This window comes from Rhinolophus sinicus, chromosome 3 (assembly GCF_057876585.1).
Source record: "Rhinolophus sinicus isolate RSI-liver-muscle chromosome 3, RSI-T2T, whole genome shotgun sequence".
Taxonomy (NCBI): domain Eukaryota; kingdom Metazoa; phylum Chordata; class Mammalia; order Chiroptera; family Rhinolophidae; genus Rhinolophus; species Rhinolophus sinicus.
Window position 1 is genome coordinate 160,527,743 of NC_142503.1, and position 22,070 is coordinate 160,549,812.

Consider the following 22,070-nt stretch of genomic DNA (forward strand, 5'->3'; position numbering starts at 1 on the left):
GAAGGAACTCTGAAATGCAAATTAATGAAATTTTTATAACAAAATAAATGACTGTTCATCATTCTCCCCAGATTTGTAAACAAACCATGATTTCCAGAAGAGGAAGGTACCAATGAAAACTCAAACTCGCCGAGTAAAACTGTTCTAGAACTCTAACTTCATGGCACAAAGTATAGAAAGCAAACTGAACTATGCTACAGAGGTCTAACTTGAAGGGTTTCACAAGCTAAACTCTACTTCCCTTTTCACATATGTAATCATATTCGTTTTTAGACTCCAAAGCACATATTATTATCCAAGTAATTGAGGCCTGAACACAGGAACGTGTTGTAATCTATCAAAGTGATTTTTTGGATCCTGAAAAATGCTTTAAAAAGTAAAAAAGGTAACACAACTAGATAAACCTTTTGCTTTTTAAGCCAAAACATGAAAAAGGAAAAAAGGTACAATCTCATTTTGAGAAAATGTCAGCCCAGAAGTAATTTTTTTAAATGGAAGCAACTATTTTATTTTTTGAAAATCACCGTTAAAAAGAAAAGTATCACCAAGAGATAAAATAACTGAATGAATGCCTACTTTCATGGGAGAATAAAATCTTAACATCTACCCCAAGGCTTACATTGTTCTTTCTTTATGTACAGATGAAGCAGCATTGTGATATATTAAGATGAGACACACTGTCTACAACATCAAAATATTTTCGTTTTACTGCAACAGAATAACTCAACCTGGTCTTTTGACTTGTGCAATACAAAGTTACCTTGCCACTATGGTTCCATTTATATGAAGTTCAGAAATGAGCATCCCTAACCTATGGTGGCAGAGGGTAGAGAAGGAGATCCTTGGGGTTATCAATCAGAAGGGACACAGAGGACCTGCTGGGAAGTGGAAATGTTCTACATTTTGGGTGGTCGTTACACAAACACAAACATACATACACAGGTATGTAAAATACCATATTCTACACATACATGTATTTAATCAAGTTATAGACTTAAAATGTGTACACTTTACTATATTAAGTTATACCTCAATTAGAAAAAAAGAAAAGAAAATTACCTTGTCACCTGCATTCTGAAGTTGCTTATGTAATGACATTACTTCTTGTTTTAAAGCCTCCTTTTCCTGCTGAGTCACTCGTAGGTCGGATTTAATCTGGGACATTTGCAGGTTTACATCCTGCAGGGTTTCCTCTAAACTCTGAACCTGCATCATGAAAACAGTCTTACACTGTGATCCAAACCCTTGTGGTCTCACCTACAGCATGTCCAGGTATGAATGAGCTGGGACAAGAGAACACCCATGTCCCTTCTGTTTCTGCTTATTACATCTGGCGCTTTCCAGTAACTGTGGAAACCCAAAATATTATGTATATTTACAGGATGTCAAATTATATTTAGGATACTGATGAGCTATGCCCGGAGCAAGATATCGCTGATATAGTCATCTAGTGTATTATCAAGTGACACCTTACACAACCAATGATTACCAGCTGGCATCACAAAAGATGGTTTTACCTAATTTTATAGAAATTAATGTTTTAGGCGCTGGTGCTGGTTTGTAAAGGACCTCTTAGTTAAAAATAAAACTATGCATTTGTAGAACCCCACTCCCTGCTAACATCTCAATTATTTCCATTTAAAAAATGAATTTTTAAAAGGAATGTTGATAGACGACTATAATCAGGCATGAACCTGCCTGAGAAACCCTGTTCCTAGATTAGGAACAAGCAGTCCTTTTCATACACTACTCTCAAGCTTTCATCAATAAGTAATCTCACAATGATGAGATCATCTTATAATCATGAACTTTGAAAGAAGTATTCAAATTATTTCACTACACTACAAGGATGTATCAAATATTAGTCAAATTGAATCATTCTGAGCCACACGTTCATCCGGAATATTCTTTTCACTGAGAGTTCTGTTGGAAGATACAGGAAAATACTAACCATGCAGATGAAATAAGAATTGTCCACATACCTTTTCCTGTGAAGCGACTAACTGCACCTTTAAGCTTTCACTCTGGTGTTCCCAAGACTTCTGTTCTTGCTTCATGGTAGCAATTCTGTGCTCTAAAAGACTTGATTTTGCCAACTGTTTCAGGAAAAGAAAAGATGTGACAGGGCATTTTTGCAAACATATCTAGCCTCAATTTCTATGCCTCCACTTACATTGAAAAATCAAGTACCATCCATTCACATGGGGGAACAGAGCAAGGTAAAAGAAAGACGTTTTCCTGACCAACTAGCCCTTTTCTAACTTTAATTTTGAGGCGTCTCTAATCTTTCTTTCTCATTGCCTCATATTTTGTGGGTGAGAGATGGTGGAACCAGAAGGCAATTAGAAATCTCAAGAGTGTTACGATAATAGGAAAATATGAACTGCCTATTAAGGCAGGTGGGGTAAAAGCAGTGTTTTTGGATTTGCTAGCGAAAATACAATAGCAACAAAGTGTTTGTCTATGTAATAGATCTCAGCTTATTAAATACAATAATAATATTATTTATATTATATATAAGTAAAATAGTGATATATTTAAATAATATTATATATTAAGTAGTATGGTTACATAGTAAAATGAGACAAACTTTGTATTACTGTATTTAATGACATAACTATTAAACAACTAATTTAGACTTCTGTTAAAATGATGGCTTCAGGAACTCGAAGGTCACATAATGCCAGCTGAAATGCTGTTTCAGGAGACTTTGGAACAATTAGGCTAACACGACGGCCGATATGGCACTATGCATAGAGAAATAGCCATTATGGTACACATTGCACATTGACGGGAAGAAGTCCTATTTTTACTACCTTATCAGCACAGCTATTTAATTCTTCACTTAGAGCTTCCTTTTCTTGCAGCAGTTTTTCATTGTAGCTTAGAACACTAGAAATTTTTTGCTGGCAGTCAGAGAGATCAGGACATCTGTGCAGCTGTAAGAGATAAACAAACAAGCCCTCCCATCACCTCTCACGGCTATATTTATAAAGAGATCTTTATAAACAGGGCATTTTCATGGCTACTGCTATTTCCCCATCTGTAGATTTTTCAGAGGATACAGAAACTCTAGTGGACTATAATTAACTTTAACAAAATGTTCCTTGTGTGCTCCTATCCATTCTCTAATTGACTGATGAAATGTGTGCTCAGATGTACTCAACCAGACAGACATTGTTAAATAATAGTCCCAACTTTCTGTTTTACCTTCAGGGTGAAATAAATAACATGCTGCCATCCTGTCATCAATTTCACTTGTGTACTTATAACACAATAGATTTTTCTCATGCTTTTTTAATGAGAAAAAAAATCTTTTTCTCAAAAATCTCAGTCAAAACTATAGAATTGGCATGAAGCAAGTACAACGTATCAACCCAAGGGTACGTTTAAAGGTAAAACAAGCAGTGTTTTTTCAGCGTGGTCCATGTACCCTTCCCTTGGAAGACACCTAAACTGACTTGCTCAGTAAAAGATTGCTGGTGCGGACACTCTGGCTTCTTGCTCTCCACTTTATGAAGCAAACCAAGGCCTTTGCATGTTCCTTTTCAGCATCAACCTCGGCACTACTGACATTTTGGGGCAGATAATTCTTTGTTGTGGGAGGTTGTCCTGTGCACTTAGAGTAGTTAACAGCATCTCTGGCGTTACTTATTAGATTCCAGGAGCAGCCCCTACCCCACACCAATTAGGAAAACCAGAAATGTCCCCAGACACTGCTAAATGTCCCAGGGTGGGAGAGCAACCCTCACCTCTCCCAACTGCTACTTTAAAGAGACTGTTAACACTTCTTAACTCTTTCCCACAGTTTGTACATTTTTAATTTCCCTTTGCTTCACTTGGCTTTCAATTCTTCAATTCTTTATTATCATTATAATTTTATGGCCATCTTTCTACTTCCCTGTTTATTTATTTTTTTAAACTTATTTTACCCTACCTTTAGCTTTAGGAATAGTATGACAAAATAGCCTTTAAGGGTGGAATCTTGCCTTCAGCTGGCAACAAATCCAGCCTACCTTACCAATCTAAACAAGTCAGAAGGATGCAGGAAATGTATTTTAAAGTACCTGGGCATTGGTTTAATAAAGAACCTTTCTCCTTTGCTCACAACCTTGCCTCCCACCCCCAGACCCTCACAAAGCCTGGTGCCATTTTGGATGTCTGCAAATTGGCATGTGACTTCTGCTGATGCTATTTGTGTTTCTTTTTAGCGCAACAGCTAATACAAGTAAAAGTGTTTTGTGAAGAGGAGTCATTATGTCATATAGAGCAGCACGTGCTTTCTAGGTCAAAGTTGTATGGCAGCCACAATGGGCTGACACCATCCTACTCTCGTGAGCCAAAAGAGTGCCAGGAAACAACTTCTGCCAAAGGCAGACAGGGCTCCTTGTTTTTCTATCTCATGATTTATATCAACACCGCTACCAAAAGAATGCAATACACATGTGCCGAATGATGTCCTCATCGTGCTCCTTTCCCCCCAGCTCTGCCCCTTTTCTTCTGATCTCTAGCTTATTAGCAAAGTCACAAAGCACACATTTCACATGCTGTGGATTTGGAACCCATCATTATCATCTTAAAGGCTGAACAAACAGACAGACTTTCAAAAGGTTAAGGAGAAAAGTATGCCCAATTAGGATGAAGTTGGTAACAACAGCTTTGGGATACTGATACACCAAAGTGCCCCATGAGTTTTAACTTCTGGAATGTTTATATGGACAGACAGCTTCTGTTATGGCAGAAGAGATGGACTTTGCACAGAAGCATGTGACTTGAAATGCTCTAAAAATATCAATTAAATCCAACTGGTCGAATGTGTCATTTAAGGCCACTGTTTCCGTATTGATTTTCTGTCTGGAGGACCTGTCCAGTGGTGTCAGTGGGGTGCTGGAAACCCCTACTACGATAGTTACTGTTGATCAGCATGTGACCTGAAAAGGTTCTTTTAAAGCACCCATTAGGTACCCGTACTGTACTAGGCATTATGAGAGACACAAATTTCCTGCAAGTCTTATAATCCTATTAGGAAATCAAGACTGATAGGAGGCGGTTAGAGAGCAGCACAAACACAACATTTGGTGGTCCAGATCCAATATTTCAGCACTCAGGGAGGCACACCTTTATGCTCACAGGCTGAACAGATATGAGAAAGAGTTGTATAATCTAAGGAACTCATAATATTAAAGTAATGCTTTGGTGATGCAAATAAGTAAAATGGAACCTCTATTATAAATCAGGACTGCTCAAACTGAGAGTCCTGTACTCAAGGAAAAATTCAGAATAAAGAATAAAACAGGACAATGTTAAGAATATAACTTTAAAGTGATCCCTTCTTGATACTTGAAATTAAGTCTTTGAAAATTTGAAATAGGCTTCTTAAAACCAGATTCATAAGTGAGACTGCTTCCCTGATAATACTCTAGAACTTACTCTTGTATCTTAGATAGATGCTTCACACTGGCTATAAGAAAAAGGGATAAGAGGCACCAGCTTCACCTGTGTCTCACGAATCTAGGTGAATAGTTATTATAATTGTAAGCAAGAAAGCCACCTTCCTTTTAGACAAACTTATATTGCTTTATCACCTGGTTCGAAGAAAGTAGAACAACAAATTTCTTAAACTGAAGTAGTTGTGATTCATTTATAGTCACAGAATTTCAGTCTACAACATAGTTACATAACTAGAACAATATTTATTTAGAGACTTAACAGTGGGAGCCTTTATAAATAGACTTGTACTGTGAGTCCTCAACTTTACTAAGCAACAAGCTAGTTGACAGGATTCAATGAAAGCACATTTGGTGGCTAGAAAAGCAGACCACCAGGTCGACACTGGCCTGTGAGCCCCGCCTCCCCTGGACCCCTCTTAAGCAGTCTTACTTGTTTCAGTTTCTCCAGTTCATCTTTGAGAAGGAGATTTTCCTGTTCCACAATATGAGTCTGTATTTTAACTTCGGAAAGTTCTGCCTCCAGGGAAGACACTAAAGTAGAGGACTAAGGAAAAAATTTAAAAGTCAAATAATACACATATTCATTTAGTCTAGGGAAACTTACTAGGTTCACAGAAGGCAGCGTTAAAGTATGAACTCAATGACACAAGGTTTTATGACCATTTATGTTTATACTCAACGGAACAAACTAAAACTATCTTTTTAAAAGACTTCCCACATAAATGGCATGAACATGATTTCTTGGGTAGTTTTTGCAGGTTTCTCCACTGTAAAATCGCTATCTTTCTCTTTGGGGGACATATTTTGAGACTGTGCAAATCATGTTTCTCCTTAAAGTTTTGCATATTAATTTTAGTGTCTATCAGTGGATTTTTGTCAACAATTATTACTCTGGTGCTTGCCTTATAATGACTTTCTATTTCCTTCTTTCTTTCCACATTAATTGGAATTCTGTAAGGAAGACAGTGTTTCTCTTCCATTTATTTACTTATTCAGTTTTTCGTATTAGTATGGATCCATAGATACTTATTTTACTTTTTTGCCATGCAAATTTTAAAAAGTCAACTTTTTTTCCTTTTTTTTGCCTCTGGTTTATGAGTCATAGTTACACAGCCTTTCTCTACACCAAGGCTAAAGATGAATTCACCCATGTTTTCTTCTAGGACTTGTACAATTTTTTTTATATTTAGACTCCCAATCCAATCAGAGTTTATCCTTATGATATGGATCTAATTTTATCTATTTCCAAATGTCTACCTGGTTGTCCAGGCACCACTTATTAAAAACTCCATCTTTACCCCAGTGATTTGAGCGGCTACCTTCGATATATACCGTTTCCATTTATACTTGGGTCTAATCCTAGACTTTCTATTTCACTTATCTGTCCATTCATGTGCTGGTACCACACTGTTTTCATTATTAAGATTTTATGTGTAAGAAATTTAACACAAGCATTTCTTTTATTTCTTGGGATTTCCTCCAGAAAGGCTTATGGTGGCTACAAACTATACCTGTACTTTACAGTGTTCCAGTTCTTCTTTCAGATGAGACTTTTCTGCTTCCCATTCCTCAGATGTGCTGTGTCCTGGCTCTTCATCCTTCTGGCACAGCACTTCTGCCAGACGCTGATTAAGTTCTTGCAATTCTTTCTGATTTTGAGAGTTCTTTTGGCTAAGTTCTGTATTTTCCAAATCCAACTGTTGGTTTTTGGTTTTCAATTCTGAAATCTAATTAAAATTGAGATAAGTTTTTAAAAACTAGTTACCTTACTTCTGCCAAAAAACAGATTGAGACTAATTGCTGTCCCCTCTATGTGTAGATAGTTATACACACACACATACACACTTAATAACAGAACTAATACACAGTATTTATTACAAATTCAATCAATTCAGACGTGTATGAAGAAGTGATAGACAGTCCAATCCCTCTCCACACCAGTAGCCACTATTCACAGCTGGATACATATGTATCCCTCCATATGGTTTTCTAGGCATATAGAAAACCCATATATACATAGAGATTTTTTTTCTTCTTTATAACAAACATTTGAATTATTTCAGATGTTTGTACAGCCTGCTTTTTCCATTTACAATATCTTACAGACTCTTATCTTTCCAAGTCAGTGCATTTTAGAAATCACCATGTGCTATGTTTTTTAGTGGCTGTAGGGTATTCCATGTATCAAGACATTCCATAATGCATTGAATCTAATTATGAAGAAACTAAAACAATCTTTTGGAAAATTCATTTACACATGGTAGCATTTTGTATTTAGCATCTTCTTTTTTTGTTGTTGTTGTAGAAGTGGGGCTGCTGGGTTAGAAGGTATGCATATACATTACTGTTTTGATAGATATCCCCAAAATGTCTTCCTCACAGTGCTACCAATTTATAGTCCTATCAACAAGAGCTGAGTACATTCATTTACTCACCCCCTTTTTAAGTATTAGATGATGTCAATCTTTAATATTTGCTAATCTGACAGGTGGAAAAAAAGAAAACTCATTTAATTTTCACTTCCCTAATCACTAATGAGGCTAACCGTCTTTTCATTTGTTGTATTCTTCTTTTCTGTGACTTGACCATTCATATCAATTATTAATTTCTCAGCTGTCTTTTACCATTTGTTTGTAAGTGTAGAAAATATATTTTGGATGTTAACACCTTATCTATTTCAAATACTCAAAGTACTTTCTTCCCAGGATGTTTTTGTCTTTTGACCATTTCAAACAGATTCTTAAATGGCCTTCCCCTGCACAATTGCATGCTGTGAGATTATACAAATTAGGCATTGACTGTCACAGCTAGCTGAATAAATCACAATTCTGTGAAAAGATATACTGATTAACTGGTATTCTATATCTGTGAAATTTTGTTTTTAACTTTCTGCTAGTAGTCATGGTGAGGAAAGAGGAAGGAGCTAACAATTGAAACTACATGAGGGATAGAGCTAGTATTACATAGGTTTGGTTTTAGAGGTATTACCTCACTATTTCCACTGATTATAAAGTTCGTATTAAGCATTCAGAGTCTAGAAATAACATATACACTATTACATCTACATCCACAAAAAATAGAACCTAGTTTCTAGTCACCAAAAATTCACCTACTCACAAAAAATAGAAACCTAGTTTAGAGTCAGCATGAGGTGAATTTCCATTTTGAAACTCCAGGTTTATAATCTTACCATTACTAGCTACATGTCGTTCCAGTAGCATGTCCCATAAATTTGTAAATTCAAAATAAAAAAAATTTCAGAATTAAGAAACACTGGGAAATATTAAGTATCTCCTTACCTGTTTCTTTAAATTTTCAACCATCTTCTGAACTGCAGCTTTTTCCTGTTTTATAGTTTCTATTTTTTGCCTAAAGGGACAATGAAATATATAACTTAAGAGTTAGAGTTTAAAAGTTGAGGTGAAATAGTTTTAGTTCTTGCAAACATGCCTTAAGAATATTTAAATATACTATGTCTTACCACATTTCTTCCTGAGATCCATTTAATTTCTCCAGTTGCAGGGTAGAAATGCTATCTTCTTCATTTAAAGTGGTAATTTCATTTCTCAAAATAGAATTTTCTTCTTGAAGCTTCTCAGATTCATATCTGAAGCAGAGATATAAAAAAAATAATTACAACAAGGCAGTCATCTGGCATCTTTGGAAAATACTTTCTAGTAACTTCCAATGAAACAAGCATTCCATGCCAGTTAAAAAGAGAAGTCTAAATTAGTAGTCTCTTAGTACTTGGAAATCAAGTTATGACATATTGACTCATTTCTTTTGTGAAGTAAGAATTTCATGAAAAGACTTTAGGGCAATACAGCCAGAACACTTGAGCATGGAGACGCAATGCCCACTCTGGTTGCTGATTTTCTCAGTGGCAAGCATACTGCTTTGAGCAAATAACTTCATTTGTCTCAGTCTCAAGTCCTACCTGCTTCAAAGAGACCAAAGCCATATTATTAAGTTGTATTAGTTTTAGTTTTAGGCCTTAGGGTACCTAGAGCAAGGAAATTCACTACATAAATAGAAGGGCCACAGTGAAATATACACACTAATGTTTACTTTGGGATTTTTTCCACCTCATTATATTCCGATTTTTACAACTAAAAATGGTGTGAAGTAAGAAGAGGAAAAACTACATCCAGAATTAAATTATTTTGTTTCATTTCATTAAGATATTTCAGACATGATCTAACATTTTAAAAGTTTTTTTAAAAACCAAATTTGCTAGAAGATTATTGCAATCAAATTTTATAAAGTCAAGTGAGCATTGGTTCAAGTAGTTCATTTTCATCTCTATTTTTAAGCATATTTATTAAAATCTGATAGCTCCTCGATAAAATTATATGTCCTAGGATAAATTTCCATTGTTTACAGAATATCGGCATGTACTTCAAGTGATGTAAGTGAAAAACTATAAGCCACAAAACACATTTGTCCTATATTAGTATAAGAAGAGAGTTTTCTACCAAGCAAGTTAATAATACACAAAAGCATTCACTCTCATATAACATGTTTCATCAAAATAAGGAAAATAATTAACATTTAGCAAAAAGAAAAATCTATCCAAATGAAGTGCTAGAACAGCTAAAGACTTGACATACACTGATGATGCACGTGGTTAAACAACAAACACTCCATTACGAACTTTCACACCCCAGATGAACGACACTTATTTTCTACAGAGGAAGGGAATGCCTCTTAGGCAGGGATATTCTATTTGTTAATATGACACAGAAGCACAAGGAAGTCTAAAGTACTGCTCTCTCCTTGAAGACTAACAGGTTAGTGTCTCTAGGTACAGCAAGCAGCAGAAGTTAGATTTGGCCAGGTGCTCTGTGGGATTCCGTGAAGGTTAGAAGGTACATACATTACCTCAGAAGTTCAACCTTTTGCTGCATCTCACTGCATGTGCTTTGCAAGTCATGCATCATTGCCTTCAGCTCTTCCTCCTTTCCTCCTTGAGAAGGTACATCCTTTTGCTTAACTAAATTAGTGACTCTCTCCCTCAACTTCCTAGTCAGCTCCTGCAGCTTTTGTTTCTCCAGTTCTAACTCTGCTATCATGGCTTGACGCTGAAAATGACTGTCTTGCAGGCTTAGGAGAGCCGTGTTTTCCTCCAGTATAACTTGGTTCTGTTCTCCAGGCTTTTCTCGATGTGTCCGGATTGATCTGTGTAGCCAGGCAATTTCATGTGCTTTTACTTTTTCCAGGATCTGTGTATTCTGCTCAAGGTACTGGTTTTCTTGATAATGTCCTTCTATAATATGGTGTACATTCATCACCTTCGGCACACACGCTTCCAGTGTCTGATTTAGTTCAACTACCTTTTCATCAGCTTCATGGTCCAAGTTCTCTAAGTGGGTCTCACACAAGGAGAAGCAGTCACACCGGAACACTGCTCTTTCTTGCAGCTTCCCAATCTTGCCCTGAAGTCTCAAAACCAGAACATGCAGATCCTCGTTTTCTCTTCTGACCTCATCATAACTCTTTTCGAGGCTAAGAAATGTTTCAGTCACTTCTTCAACTTTCTTTAGCTCAGTCTGTAATCTCAAAACTTCTGAAGTGAGTTCTTTGTTGTTTTCTAGTGCTTCATCGTAGCGTGTCTCCATCACTCTCAGCTCTTCCTGGAGACAGTCATTTTCTCTACTAGCATCTTCATATAACAATTTGTACTTGGGAGAAACCTCCGGGATTCTCTCAAGCACATTTAGTTTCTTTTTGAGCACAGAAACATCAAACAGGAGGTCTTGTTTCTTTTCAGAAGCTCGATCGCAGTCTGCACGTAAGATCCTTAGTTGTTCCTGAAGTTGACAAACCTGATTCTTTAGGTCCCAGGTTTCAGTCCTGGTCTCCTCACTATTTTCAAGCTCAGAAAAACTCTCGATTGATGTTTCAGACTCCTCTATTTTGACCTCCTGTCTCTGAACAGAGCTCGTTCCTGTACTTTCCAGATCCTGACCCTCGTCGTCGTGCAGATCACTCAGGACACCTATTTGCTTCATTCGGTTTTGCAGTAAAAATGGCTCTGTTTGTTCCACAGAATTTCCAAAAAATCCAGTAGTTGGTCTATCTAAACAGGAAGACATTACTGATCCTGGCTCTAATTTTTGCAGCCTCTGTTGCAATCTAGAAATTTCAGTAGCCATTTTCACATTTTCCTTCACTGCTCGTTCGTGAGCTCTCTGCAGGCTTAAGAGGACATCTCCGTTCTCTTCCAACAGCCGCTCTCCTTGCTGGAGCAGGGACATGGCTCCACTCCCTTCTGCCTCCTCCCCTCCTATTTCCTGGCAGCCATTCTGAAGTCTGGAGGGAGGAGATGCCACCTGCTGCATTTCCTTAATTTTATTCTGAAGCCGGGAGATTTCTGTGCTCATCTTGGCTCTGTCTTGATCTGCTTTCTCACAGGTCACTTTGTGGATGTTCTCCAGGACCAGAAGCTTGGACATCATTTCCTGCCTCTCCTGGTCACGTTCCATTTCTAGCCTTTGACGCCACTGGTTGGCCAGCTGCTCCGAGACGCCTGCCTGGCACAGGACCTGCTCGCGGTCCTTCAGCTCTCTCTCGTGACTGCTTTTCAGCTCAAGTACCTGGTTGGACAATAGGCTTTGCTGACTTTCAGACATATTTCTTAGATCTTCCAGGTCTTTGAGCAGCTGCTCTCTCTCAACAACCATGCTATTCAAATGTTCTTTATATGTTTTCTCCAGCATCTCTCTCTCCTGGGTCAGGACCAGAGAAGTTGCTTTCTCTCTTTGCAGAGTCTCTTTAAGCTGCTCCTGGGCTTCTGCACACTCCTGGGTGAGCTCGTCTTTCTCAAACTCCCACTGGGCTCTCTCTTCGTGCTGCTGTTCCAGGAGCTCCTGAAGCTCTTGGCGGTAGTGCCCCTCCAGGCTTCGCAGAGCATTTCCACATCTCTCAGTGACTTTCTGACAATCCTCCTGAAACTGGGCTTCTATCTGACAGGTTCTTCTATTACACTCAATTTCCATTTTTTCCCTAAATGTGGTCAACATACAGCATTACTAAAACTGCCATCAACTCCAGAAGCAAACAAAAAAACATTTCCCATGCATAGAAGAAGCTGCAAGTCAACAATTTAAATATGGTTTCTTTCTAAAGATGGTTTTCACTTAATCCTTACGTGATTCATTTATACTGAGAAGGGATTTCATTTCTGAGAGCCAAGACTGGCAGCCATAATTCATCTAAAAGACTTAGCACTTAACCTCTCTTTGCATTTAGCAGGAAAATTTGGAAACCAAATTATCTGGCCCATCCTGGATGTATTTGCTTTTGGATTTTTTAACCAAAAACTTAAACAGATATTTTACATTAAATGATCAAATGCATATTAATGTAACCTCTCACTTGGGAAATATATAAAATTCTGTCATTTTAATTAAATATACATTGGAGGATAGTAATCATATAAACCACACATATTAACAAATTCATCATGTTTTTGCTTCTTATTTAATGAAAGCGCACTGAATTCAACAGAGTATGAAGTGCCAAAGCCCTCAAATGTACCTGAGATTTCATGTGAGTAAGGCAAGCACAAAGTAGTGTTTCATAACTCTGGGAGGAAACCTACCTTTACCTAGAATCTAGTTTATAAATAGCCTTTCTCAGAAAACAACAGGACTGAACTAGGAAGGAACCACATTGACAATAAGCTTGTCCTCATGTGTAACCTTAAAAGATACAAGTCAGATACAAGACGTCCTTTACTCTTTAAAAAAAAAAAAAAGTTTCAATAACCCCAGGGTAGGTCTATGTCAGCAAAATGGGAAAACAGGTTGAAAAATTAAAAAACCCAAATCCAGTCCATCAATGAGTTATTATGCCTGTGATTCATCAAAGTTTCCTTAATTGACTGAAACTTCTGACGCTCCTGAGGGACAGCACCCTAGGTTGCTCCATTTCCCCCGCTTTCTTACCTTCCCTCTTGAAGTTCCCTTTGGTGTTTTTCCAAGAGCTCTTTGCGTAACTCCTCTTTCTCAAGAGTGTGCTTCTCCACCAGGCTTTTCAGCTGCTCCTGGTGAAATTGCTCTAGTTCCTGAGTCAAGCCTCTCACCTTCTCTTCAGTCCAGGCACCGTGAATAAGTCCTTCCCTCTCTCGGTTAAAGTTTTCCTCCGCCTGCTCCAGTTTCTCCTTGAGCTCTGCCTCATGCTCCAGCCTCAGCTTCTCCTGCAGGAGAGTCTTTTCTTCATCCCACCTCATTTGCAGTTGTTGTTTCTCCTCCTCATGTTTGCAGGTAGTCATATGTTGTGCCTCCTTAAGCACCACTGCCTGGCCCTGAAGTTCTGCAATTTGATTTTTAAGGTCACTTATTTGTTTTTCCAAGATGTGCACTTCATTCTCATACTTTTGCTTCATGTTCTCCTGCTCCTTTTCACAGGCAGCCTTGGTTTCACCTAGCTGCTTTTCATAATGGTGCACCTAGAGTCAGAAAGCAAAACCACCACAGTGTTATTCAACTCAAGGCCATGGAAAGGCGATGGGGGCAGAAGTACTTTTTCGCTACAAGAGATTCCTCAGTTTTCCCATTTTGTTTTAAAGTAACAATTCAGAAACACATTAAATAAGATATATTTAAGTCAGGCATGGGTTGCTTTCCTTTATTTAACTTGGCTGAATCTTATTAATTTCTTAACAACTCTATGAAAACTGACTAAACCTTCACAGAGATAGCATTTGTCTTCCCAGGCATCCTTCCCAACCGCAAACTTAGGGTCTTAACATACTTAATTAAACTCATATATTTATTGAACACCTTTAAGGCAGTTTGCAGGCCTGGTGGGGACACAAAGTTGGGTCAGACTTGTCCCTGCTATTAAGGAGAAATCAGTCTAGACATGGTTATGACAAATACAAACATGTATGCTACAAGGCAGAATAAAAAATATAGAAAGTATAGAAAAAAGAGCTACCATAACCAGGGGGTTCAAAGGAGGGAATAATCACATTTGGTGGGGGAATTCAGGAATGGGTTTATGCAAGAGGTAACATTTGATACAAACTCTGAAGGGTAAGTAGACTTTCAAGGGGTAGAAAGAAGTAATAATATAGCATGTAACAGCATGAGCAAAAGAGGACATTCTGATGAAGAACAGCAAACTGCCTGCTTTGGCTACAGGATAAGTTAACTCAAAGAAATGGTAAATGAGAAACATGGAAAAATAAGTTGAACCTAGAAGGTGAAGGGTTTGGGAGGTCAAGACTCAGAACTTGTACCTAATTTAGGAGGTAATATTACGTCCATGGGCTTTTTTTCATGTTAAGACTTTTTTTTTTAACAAGTTGGAAATAATGTAATGGCCATCAGGTTCCATGTTTGCTAGAACATATATTACATTTTGGAAAAACTCTATGAGGAAAAGGCCTCGTGCTTGGTCTATGACACCATCCTGAGAAAATGGGCTCCTGGCAGCCACCAAGACACAAGAAATGTATAGACAGCGCTGCTCTATGAGAAAAAAGAACTGAGAACATCCTACATACAAACGCTTGTTAGAGCTTACAGAAATTAGAGAACAGGATTGATATGAAGGACTTACTTTATCTTCAAGCTCCAGTCTTAGGCGGCACAAGTCCCGGTGATGATGTTCTTTCATCTGCTCGATGACCAGCTCCGCCTCAATGCTCATATTCAGTGGGTTGCATTCTTCAGAACCAAGCCCTGAAAACACATGACATCTGTTGACCCTGATCCTTCAATAACACAACTGGCATCTGAGGAGGGACATCTAGTTTAACAAAGGAATAATTTCAGCCTAAATTGCCAAGATGAGCTCTACTAGGAAACAACAGAAGCCAAGAGAAGTCTCTTTTGTTTTCAAACACTTGGGAAAACAAGAAAAAATGAAGGTGAACAGATTCTTTCATAGGCGGGCAGTGCATCAAACCTTAATAGTATGCATTTTTTCGAACGGTAGGTGGGGGGTAGATGTACAAATTGTTCCTTAAATGTGATCTCCTCCTAATGAAAATGCCCTGGAGAGAGGTAGTTTGGTCTAACCAACCAGTCTTCTATTCATCCAACAAATACTGAATAACAAATTAGCAGAGGGGCAATGTGGCAGGAGAACGAATGACCAGCATACTTGCTGCTATGCCTTGAGGTGTTCATTTCATAGGTCAACATATCCAACCCACCACTCAACATCACAGATAACTGAGTATTGTAATATTAATTTCTTGTAGTGCAGGTGGAGCCCCATCTTAAACTATCAGCTAAAATTTTTTAAAAAACTGATAAAGACTAACTGGGACTTTAAAATGAACATAATAAGTTGGGAGGGCCTATGGGAGGAGCTAGGGCTTATGGAAGGAGTTCTCCCACCCTACATAATAGCGAGAACCCTATAGGAAGAACTCCATGTTTACAATAAAGTTCTGTGGTTCAACTTGACTTCCCTTGACTTCCTTTTTCCTTTATATGAATAACCTTCCATCTTGGCACGCAGGCCAGTGTGTGTACATGGCTTGCCAGGTCTGCATGCACTGGGCTGCAACCCTTTCTTTTCCCTGAATAAATTCTTTTTGGTGACAAAACATCTAGTCAATACTATTTTTCAGCCAACAAAACAAACAGGGCATAGGTCAGGAACACAGGTATTGGCAGTTTGGGGAAAATTTCTCAACTCCTCCAGGCGTTCACCTTTGCTACTGCTCACGACGATGACTGAGAAGGACACTGAAATGTAAAGGGTTAAGTTGGGGGCTGAGCTAGGACACAGACAAAATGATTCTGTCAGGTAGAAACCTCTTACGGCAGGGGACTCAGGAAGATTTTCATGTGGGGGTACACAGGCAGATGGGAGAAAGGCGTAAGTCTAGTATCTGGAATTGACAGTTTTGCATTGAGCTTTTGCTTCATATGTCATGGCATATCCCCAACTAAGAAGTGATACTTGGGGTGTAAAAACCCCAAGATGGTACAGCTTTACGTACTCATGAGGAGAACCCACCCAACACTTGGTCACCTATGGAAAAGTTCAGAAAAACTTCTGAAATGTATCATATCATCAGTTGAGCTCCATCCTTATAGTACAGTGAGGCCACAGACTCAGAGCAAAGGTCTTAAGGCCGCTCCCTGTCCCCTGCCCAACCCCCTATTTATTCTAGAATACGTGAGAAGAAGACTAAACAACCCTTTCAAGAACCTGTATTCCTGTAACAAGTAACAGTGGACAACACTATTTATAACTGGAGAATCAACACAGGAATGGAAAAATCAAACCACAAGGATGTTTGCTTTACTTGACAAAAAGAAAAAAAAAACTTATTAGGAGCCCTTTCTGAAATTCAAACACACTGAAGGAAAGAGGCTTGAGAACAGGAGGGAGCAAAACAGCTGATAATGAATGTAGGAGGGTTCCCAAACAACTCTGCCTTCCAAACTTGCCACTCAAAATCTTCCTCAAAGGCACAGGCAACCAACACTTATTTATCTTATTTGTTGTTTTGCAGAGGCAATGCAGACATTTAGCACAGCCTGCATAAGAAAACCAAATTCTGTGGTTTCCAGCTGGCCTCCTCTCCAAAACCATCACCATACCAGCTGGGCAAAAGGGAGGTTAGAAAGGGAGGATTCAGCAATAGCTCAGCCAAATTCTAACGTTCCCAAGGACTGGATTCTCAGACTTGGGGACAGTTTTCTTTTTAAACAAATCAAATATCCTTGTGGTCTGATTTTTCCATTACTTTGTTGATGCATATAAAAATCAGATGGAAATATTCTCATAAAGATTTCAAGGACAAATGAAAAAACAGACCACAAGTGAAATAGCTCAAGAAAATAGTATTGCCAGTCTTTTTTTTTTTTTTTTCGGTTGCCAAAGTTTTTCAATTTTACATTCAATCATGGTTCTAAAAAGAAAAGTCAATGCAGAGATTCTGAAAAGACGGGATCTGAATGGCTTACCCTGGTCAGGTTCAAGGCAACCACTGTTAACATCAAGTTCTTCTGACAGTGAGTTCTTTAAGGGAAGTCTGAAAACTTTGCCTTGTGTACGATATTCTTCCAGCTCAGACTGGAGTTCATCCACTTGGTCTTGTAATACCTGGAGTTTAAAAACCAACACAAGTCTTACATGTGACAGCAAAATCACGAGCAACAAAAGAAAAAATAGATAAATTGGACATCATCAAAAGTAAAAACTTCTGTGCTTCAAAGGATACCATCAAGAAACTAAAAAGAGAACTCACAGAATGGGAGAATTTTTGCAAATTATGTATCTGATAAGGGACATGTAACTAGAATATATAAAGAACTATTACAACTTAATAATAAAAAGACAACCCACTAAGTATTAGGCAAAGGATCTGAACAGACATTTCTCCAAAGAAGATATACCAATAAACAAATGAAAAAGTAGTCAACATCATTAGCCATCAGGGAAATGCAAATCAAAACCATAACGAGATACCACTTCATACCTGCTGGGACGACTACAATAAAAAAGACAAACAATAACAATTACTGGCAAGGAAGGGGAGAAATCGGAACTCTCATACTGATGGGAATGTAAAATGGTGCAAACCCCCTGGAAAACGTTTGGCAGTTCCTCAAAAAGTTAAACATACAGTGATCATGTAACCTAGCAATTCCACTCCTGGGTATATACGCAAGAGGAATGAAAGCATATGTCCACACAAAAACTTGCATACAAATGTTCACAGCAGTGTTATTCATAACATTCAAAACAACTCAAATGTCCATCAAGTAATGAATGCATAAATAAAATATGGTGTAGTTATACAATGGAATACTACGCAGCAACTGTAAGAAATGAAGTACTGATACATGCTACCACATGGATGAACCTCGAAAACATTATATATTATATGATTCCACGAAATACAAAGAACAGGCAAATCTGTAGATGCAGAAAGATTATTAATTGCCTAGGGCTGGGATCATGGGACAGAGTACAGCTAAGTGGAGTGGTAGTTTCTTTTTGAACAACCTTATGAGCAACCACATAAGGAGGTGATGTTTCCCTCATTTCTGCACAAATGCAACGTTCACCTGAGCAGTTAGAACTCGTTATGCTTATCTTGTTAAAATGAATACGTGTTTGTGGTTTAAGAAAAAAAAAATCAAATTCCTAAGCTTAGGAGAGTTATTTAAAAAAAAAAAAAATCAAAGATTCCCATTATTTATACAACTTTTTGTTTCTTCTCGTAGGAATTTGTAATGATTTACTAAAGATTTGAGTGGTTTCTGTTTCATTTGCATTTTGTAAATAAAATAATGAATGTATTCAGAAAAACAAAACCTCACAGGACAAAGGCAAATTACATCAGATTAGGTCTTTAATGATCGATCAATCAGGAAAGGCTAATTTTGTTTAAGCACATCAACACCAACACACATTCCTCCACTCGGAATAAAAATACCTGTATTTTCCTCTAAGCCCTGGCAATTTCCGACCTAGATAAAGCAGACTTAAACGCAGTTTGTATGATTCCCTAATATTTCAGGATACTACAAATAATATTAATAGCTAGCATTTGGGTTAAGTGCTTACTACGTCCCAGGCTCTGTTCTAAGCACTCTATCTACATATAGTCACTCATTGACTCTTCACAACAACCCTTTATTTTTACCATCTTGTAGATGAGGAATTGGGGCACGCACAGGTAAGTGACTTGCTCATGGTCACACAGCTAGGAAACGGCGCAGCAGGATTTGCACCCAGGCCCGCCTCCACTTACGAAATGCTGTTCAGCCACTCACCCTGCACTGCTGCTCATATTCATTTCTCATCTGTGTCAACCTCTCTTCTTGCAGAAAGAATTCAGCGCTGCTGGGATCAAGATCACCAAACTAGAAAAGGAAATGGGCACAGCTGTCATTTTTCCCAGTGTCCTTCTGACTTATAACATACCAAAGACCCCGGTTTCTGGGGTTCACCCAGTCTCTTGAGTATGGCAACAATGTGACATTTTAGCAGAAAAAGCACCCACAGGATGATGGGAAGAACATGCTAGAGCCATGTGTTCAACTCAGGCCGGGATCATTTCCCAGTACCATGCAGTGTTTCCCTCACATCCAACCTCTTAAATTATATCCCAGCAAAAATGACCACTTCTATTAGCCCCCTAAATAATTCCCTAACAGAAACCATCTTGGTGGCCTTGCTTCTGCTCTTCTGAGCAAACTACACTTGGGGCTGCATATTAGGAAATCAAATTTACACAGATTTACCTTTTCGGCTAACACATTTTCCAAATTCCGCTGAAGCTTATTTGTCAGATTCTCATATTCTGCCAACTTCTCTGCATTTTCCAGAAGCTCATTTTCTAGACGACTGTTTTCCTGAAGAAATTGGGGGAAAATAAAGAAATGTGGGGAAAATAGGTGCGGATTAAAAAATAAGCAAACCGTTGTACCATTTTATAGGAGGCATAAATCAGTGCTCTAGATTGAGAAAATTTGTTCATTTTGCACATTTCAGATGAGATGAAAGTAAATATAAAAAAAAATGGTATTTATGTTATAGCCCAAAAGTCTGCCTCCTTTTTTTGATCTTACCAATCTGTGCTGTCCCATATGCAGCCACTAGTGGTCACACATGGATACTGAGCACTTGAAATATGTAAAGCAAACTGAGCTGTGCTGGAAGTAGAAAATACCAGATTTCTGAGTTCATAGAAAAACATAAAATAGCTCAATAATAATTTTTGTATATTGATTACATGTCAAAATGATAATGTTTAGAGATACTGGATTAAATAAAGTGATTTAAAATTAATTTGACTTGTTTCTTTTTACCTTTTAATGTGGCTATTTGAAAATTTGTAAGAAAACATAAGTACTAAACTTATAGACCTTGGGTTCAAAGAGCATTTTATGAATTTGACTCCAAAGGTGAGGGAAGTAAAAGCTAAAATAAATGAATGAGACTATATCAAACTTAAAAGCTTCTGCCCAGCAAAAGAAACCATTGACAAAATAATGAGGCAACCAACTGAATGGGTGAAGATTTTTGCAAACAGTGCCTACAAAAAAGAGCTAATATACAAAATATACAAGGAACTCATACAACTCAACAACAAAAAAAACAAACAACCCAATTGAAAAATGGGCAGAGGACCTGAAGAGACATTTCTCCAAAGAGGACATACAAATGGCAAAGACATATGAAAAAATGCTTAACATCACTAACCATCAGAGAAATGCAAATAAATGAGATATCACCTCACCCCAGTCAGAATGGCTATCATCAACAAGACAAATAGTAACAAGTGTTGGAGAGGCTGTGGAGAAAAAGGAACCCTCATACACTGTTGCTGGGAATGCAGACTGGTGCAGCCATTATGGAAGGCAGTGTGGAGGTTCCTCAAAAAATTACGAATAGAATTACCATATGGCCCAGCAATCCCTCTCCTGGGTATCTACCCCAAAAATCTGAACACATTTATCCATAAAGACACGTGTGCTCCAATGTTCACTGCAGCTTTACTTACAGTGGCCAAGACATGGAAACAACCAAAATGTCCTTTGATAGATGAATGGATAAAGAAGTTGTGGTATATATTCACAATGGAATACTATTTGGCAGTAAGAAAAGATGTATAGTATCATTTGTGACAACATGGATGGATCTTGAGATTATAATGCTAAGCAGAATATGTCAGACAGAAAACGTAGAAGAACCATATGATTTCACTGATATGAGGTATATAAAACTGAAAACAACAAAAGAACAAGACAAGCAAATGAAGGAACAAAAACTCATAGACATAGACAATAGTTTAGTGGTTACCAGAGGGTAAGGGGGAGGGGGTCTCTAGAAGAGGGTAAACGGGATCTAATATATGGTGATAGAAAGAGAACTGACTGGGTGGTGAACACACAATGTGATATATAATGTATTACAGAATCTTACATCTGAAATCTATGTAACTACTAACAATTGTCATCCCAATAAACTTTAATTTAAACAAAAAAAAGAAAGAAAATTTGAAATTATGTATATGGCTTGCATTATATTTCTATTGGACAGCATTGCAGTGAAAAATTCAATGACACAAAAAACATTCTCAACGTATTGTCAAATGAAAGAAAACTGGCTACAGAATAACTTGTTCAGATGACAGCAAAAGAGAAGTCAGAAAAACTATAGAAAGTAAAATAAAATCAATTTTCATTTAGTGATGTTACAGTTTAGTTTATATTTAATTTACAATTTTATTTTGGTTTAGAGGTGTAAAAGCTACATATTATAGGTTTTTCATAATTGGTATGTTTAAATTATTATAATAAAATAACACATCAACTGAAGTCCACAAAATGTGGGAGTTTTTTTTCTGTGCATATAATACTTGTTAGAGAGCTTCCCACCCACATTTGTTAAAAAAGAAATAAAATAAAATCACACAGATGCGCCATTTGACATATTTTCTATTCCAATGTTAAAGGATGATTGGAAGAACATTATTTTCAAAGTACATTTTGCCAAAAGAATATAGAGCCAATATATTTTAATACATTCCAGTTCACACCCTCACACAGCAATATGGAGTAAAAAAGTATGTGCTTGAAGCATTTAAAAAAATACTACCTCCCCCCACCAAATGCCAATTCTATTAGATTG

General features: G+C 37.6%; 1 protein-coding gene across 8 annotated transcripts in view; it reads right to left on the reverse strand.

Moving 5' to 3' along the window:
* NIN (ninein) overlaps positions 1 to 22,070 on the reverse strand; it is a 95,586-nt gene that overhangs the window by 19,445 nt on the left and 54,071 nt on the right. For 6 of the 8 annotated variants that reach the window (XM_088797329.1, XM_019725670.3, XM_088797331.1 and 3 more), the window contains 13 exons: positions 19,679 to 19,789; positions 19,208 to 19,297; positions 17,390 to 17,528; positions 15,021 to 15,142; positions 13,400 to 13,902; positions 10,332 to 12,455; positions 8,932 to 9,057; positions 8,750 to 8,819; positions 6,962 to 7,177; positions 5,881 to 5,994; positions 2,817 to 2,939; positions 1,983 to 2,096; positions 1,060 to 1,206 (listed from right to left, as the gene is read on the reverse strand). In XM_088797329.1, the coding sequence (XP_088653455.1) occupies positions 1,060 to 1,206; positions 1,983 to 2,096; positions 2,817 to 2,939; positions 5,881 to 5,994; positions 6,962 to 7,177; positions 8,750 to 8,819; positions 8,932 to 9,057; positions 10,332 to 12,455; positions 13,400 to 13,902; positions 15,021 to 15,142; positions 17,390 to 17,528; positions 19,208 to 19,297; positions 19,679 to 19,789 (3,999 nt within the window). The remainder of the gene's footprint in view (positions 1 to 1,059; positions 1,207 to 1,982; positions 2,097 to 2,816; positions 2,940 to 5,880; positions 5,995 to 6,961; positions 7,178 to 8,749; positions 8,820 to 8,931; positions 9,058 to 10,331; positions 12,456 to 13,399; positions 13,903 to 15,020; positions 15,143 to 17,389; positions 17,529 to 19,207; positions 19,298 to 19,678; positions 19,790 to 22,070) is intronic. The other 2 variants (XM_088797330.1, XM_019725676.3) reach the window with 2 other exon arrangements.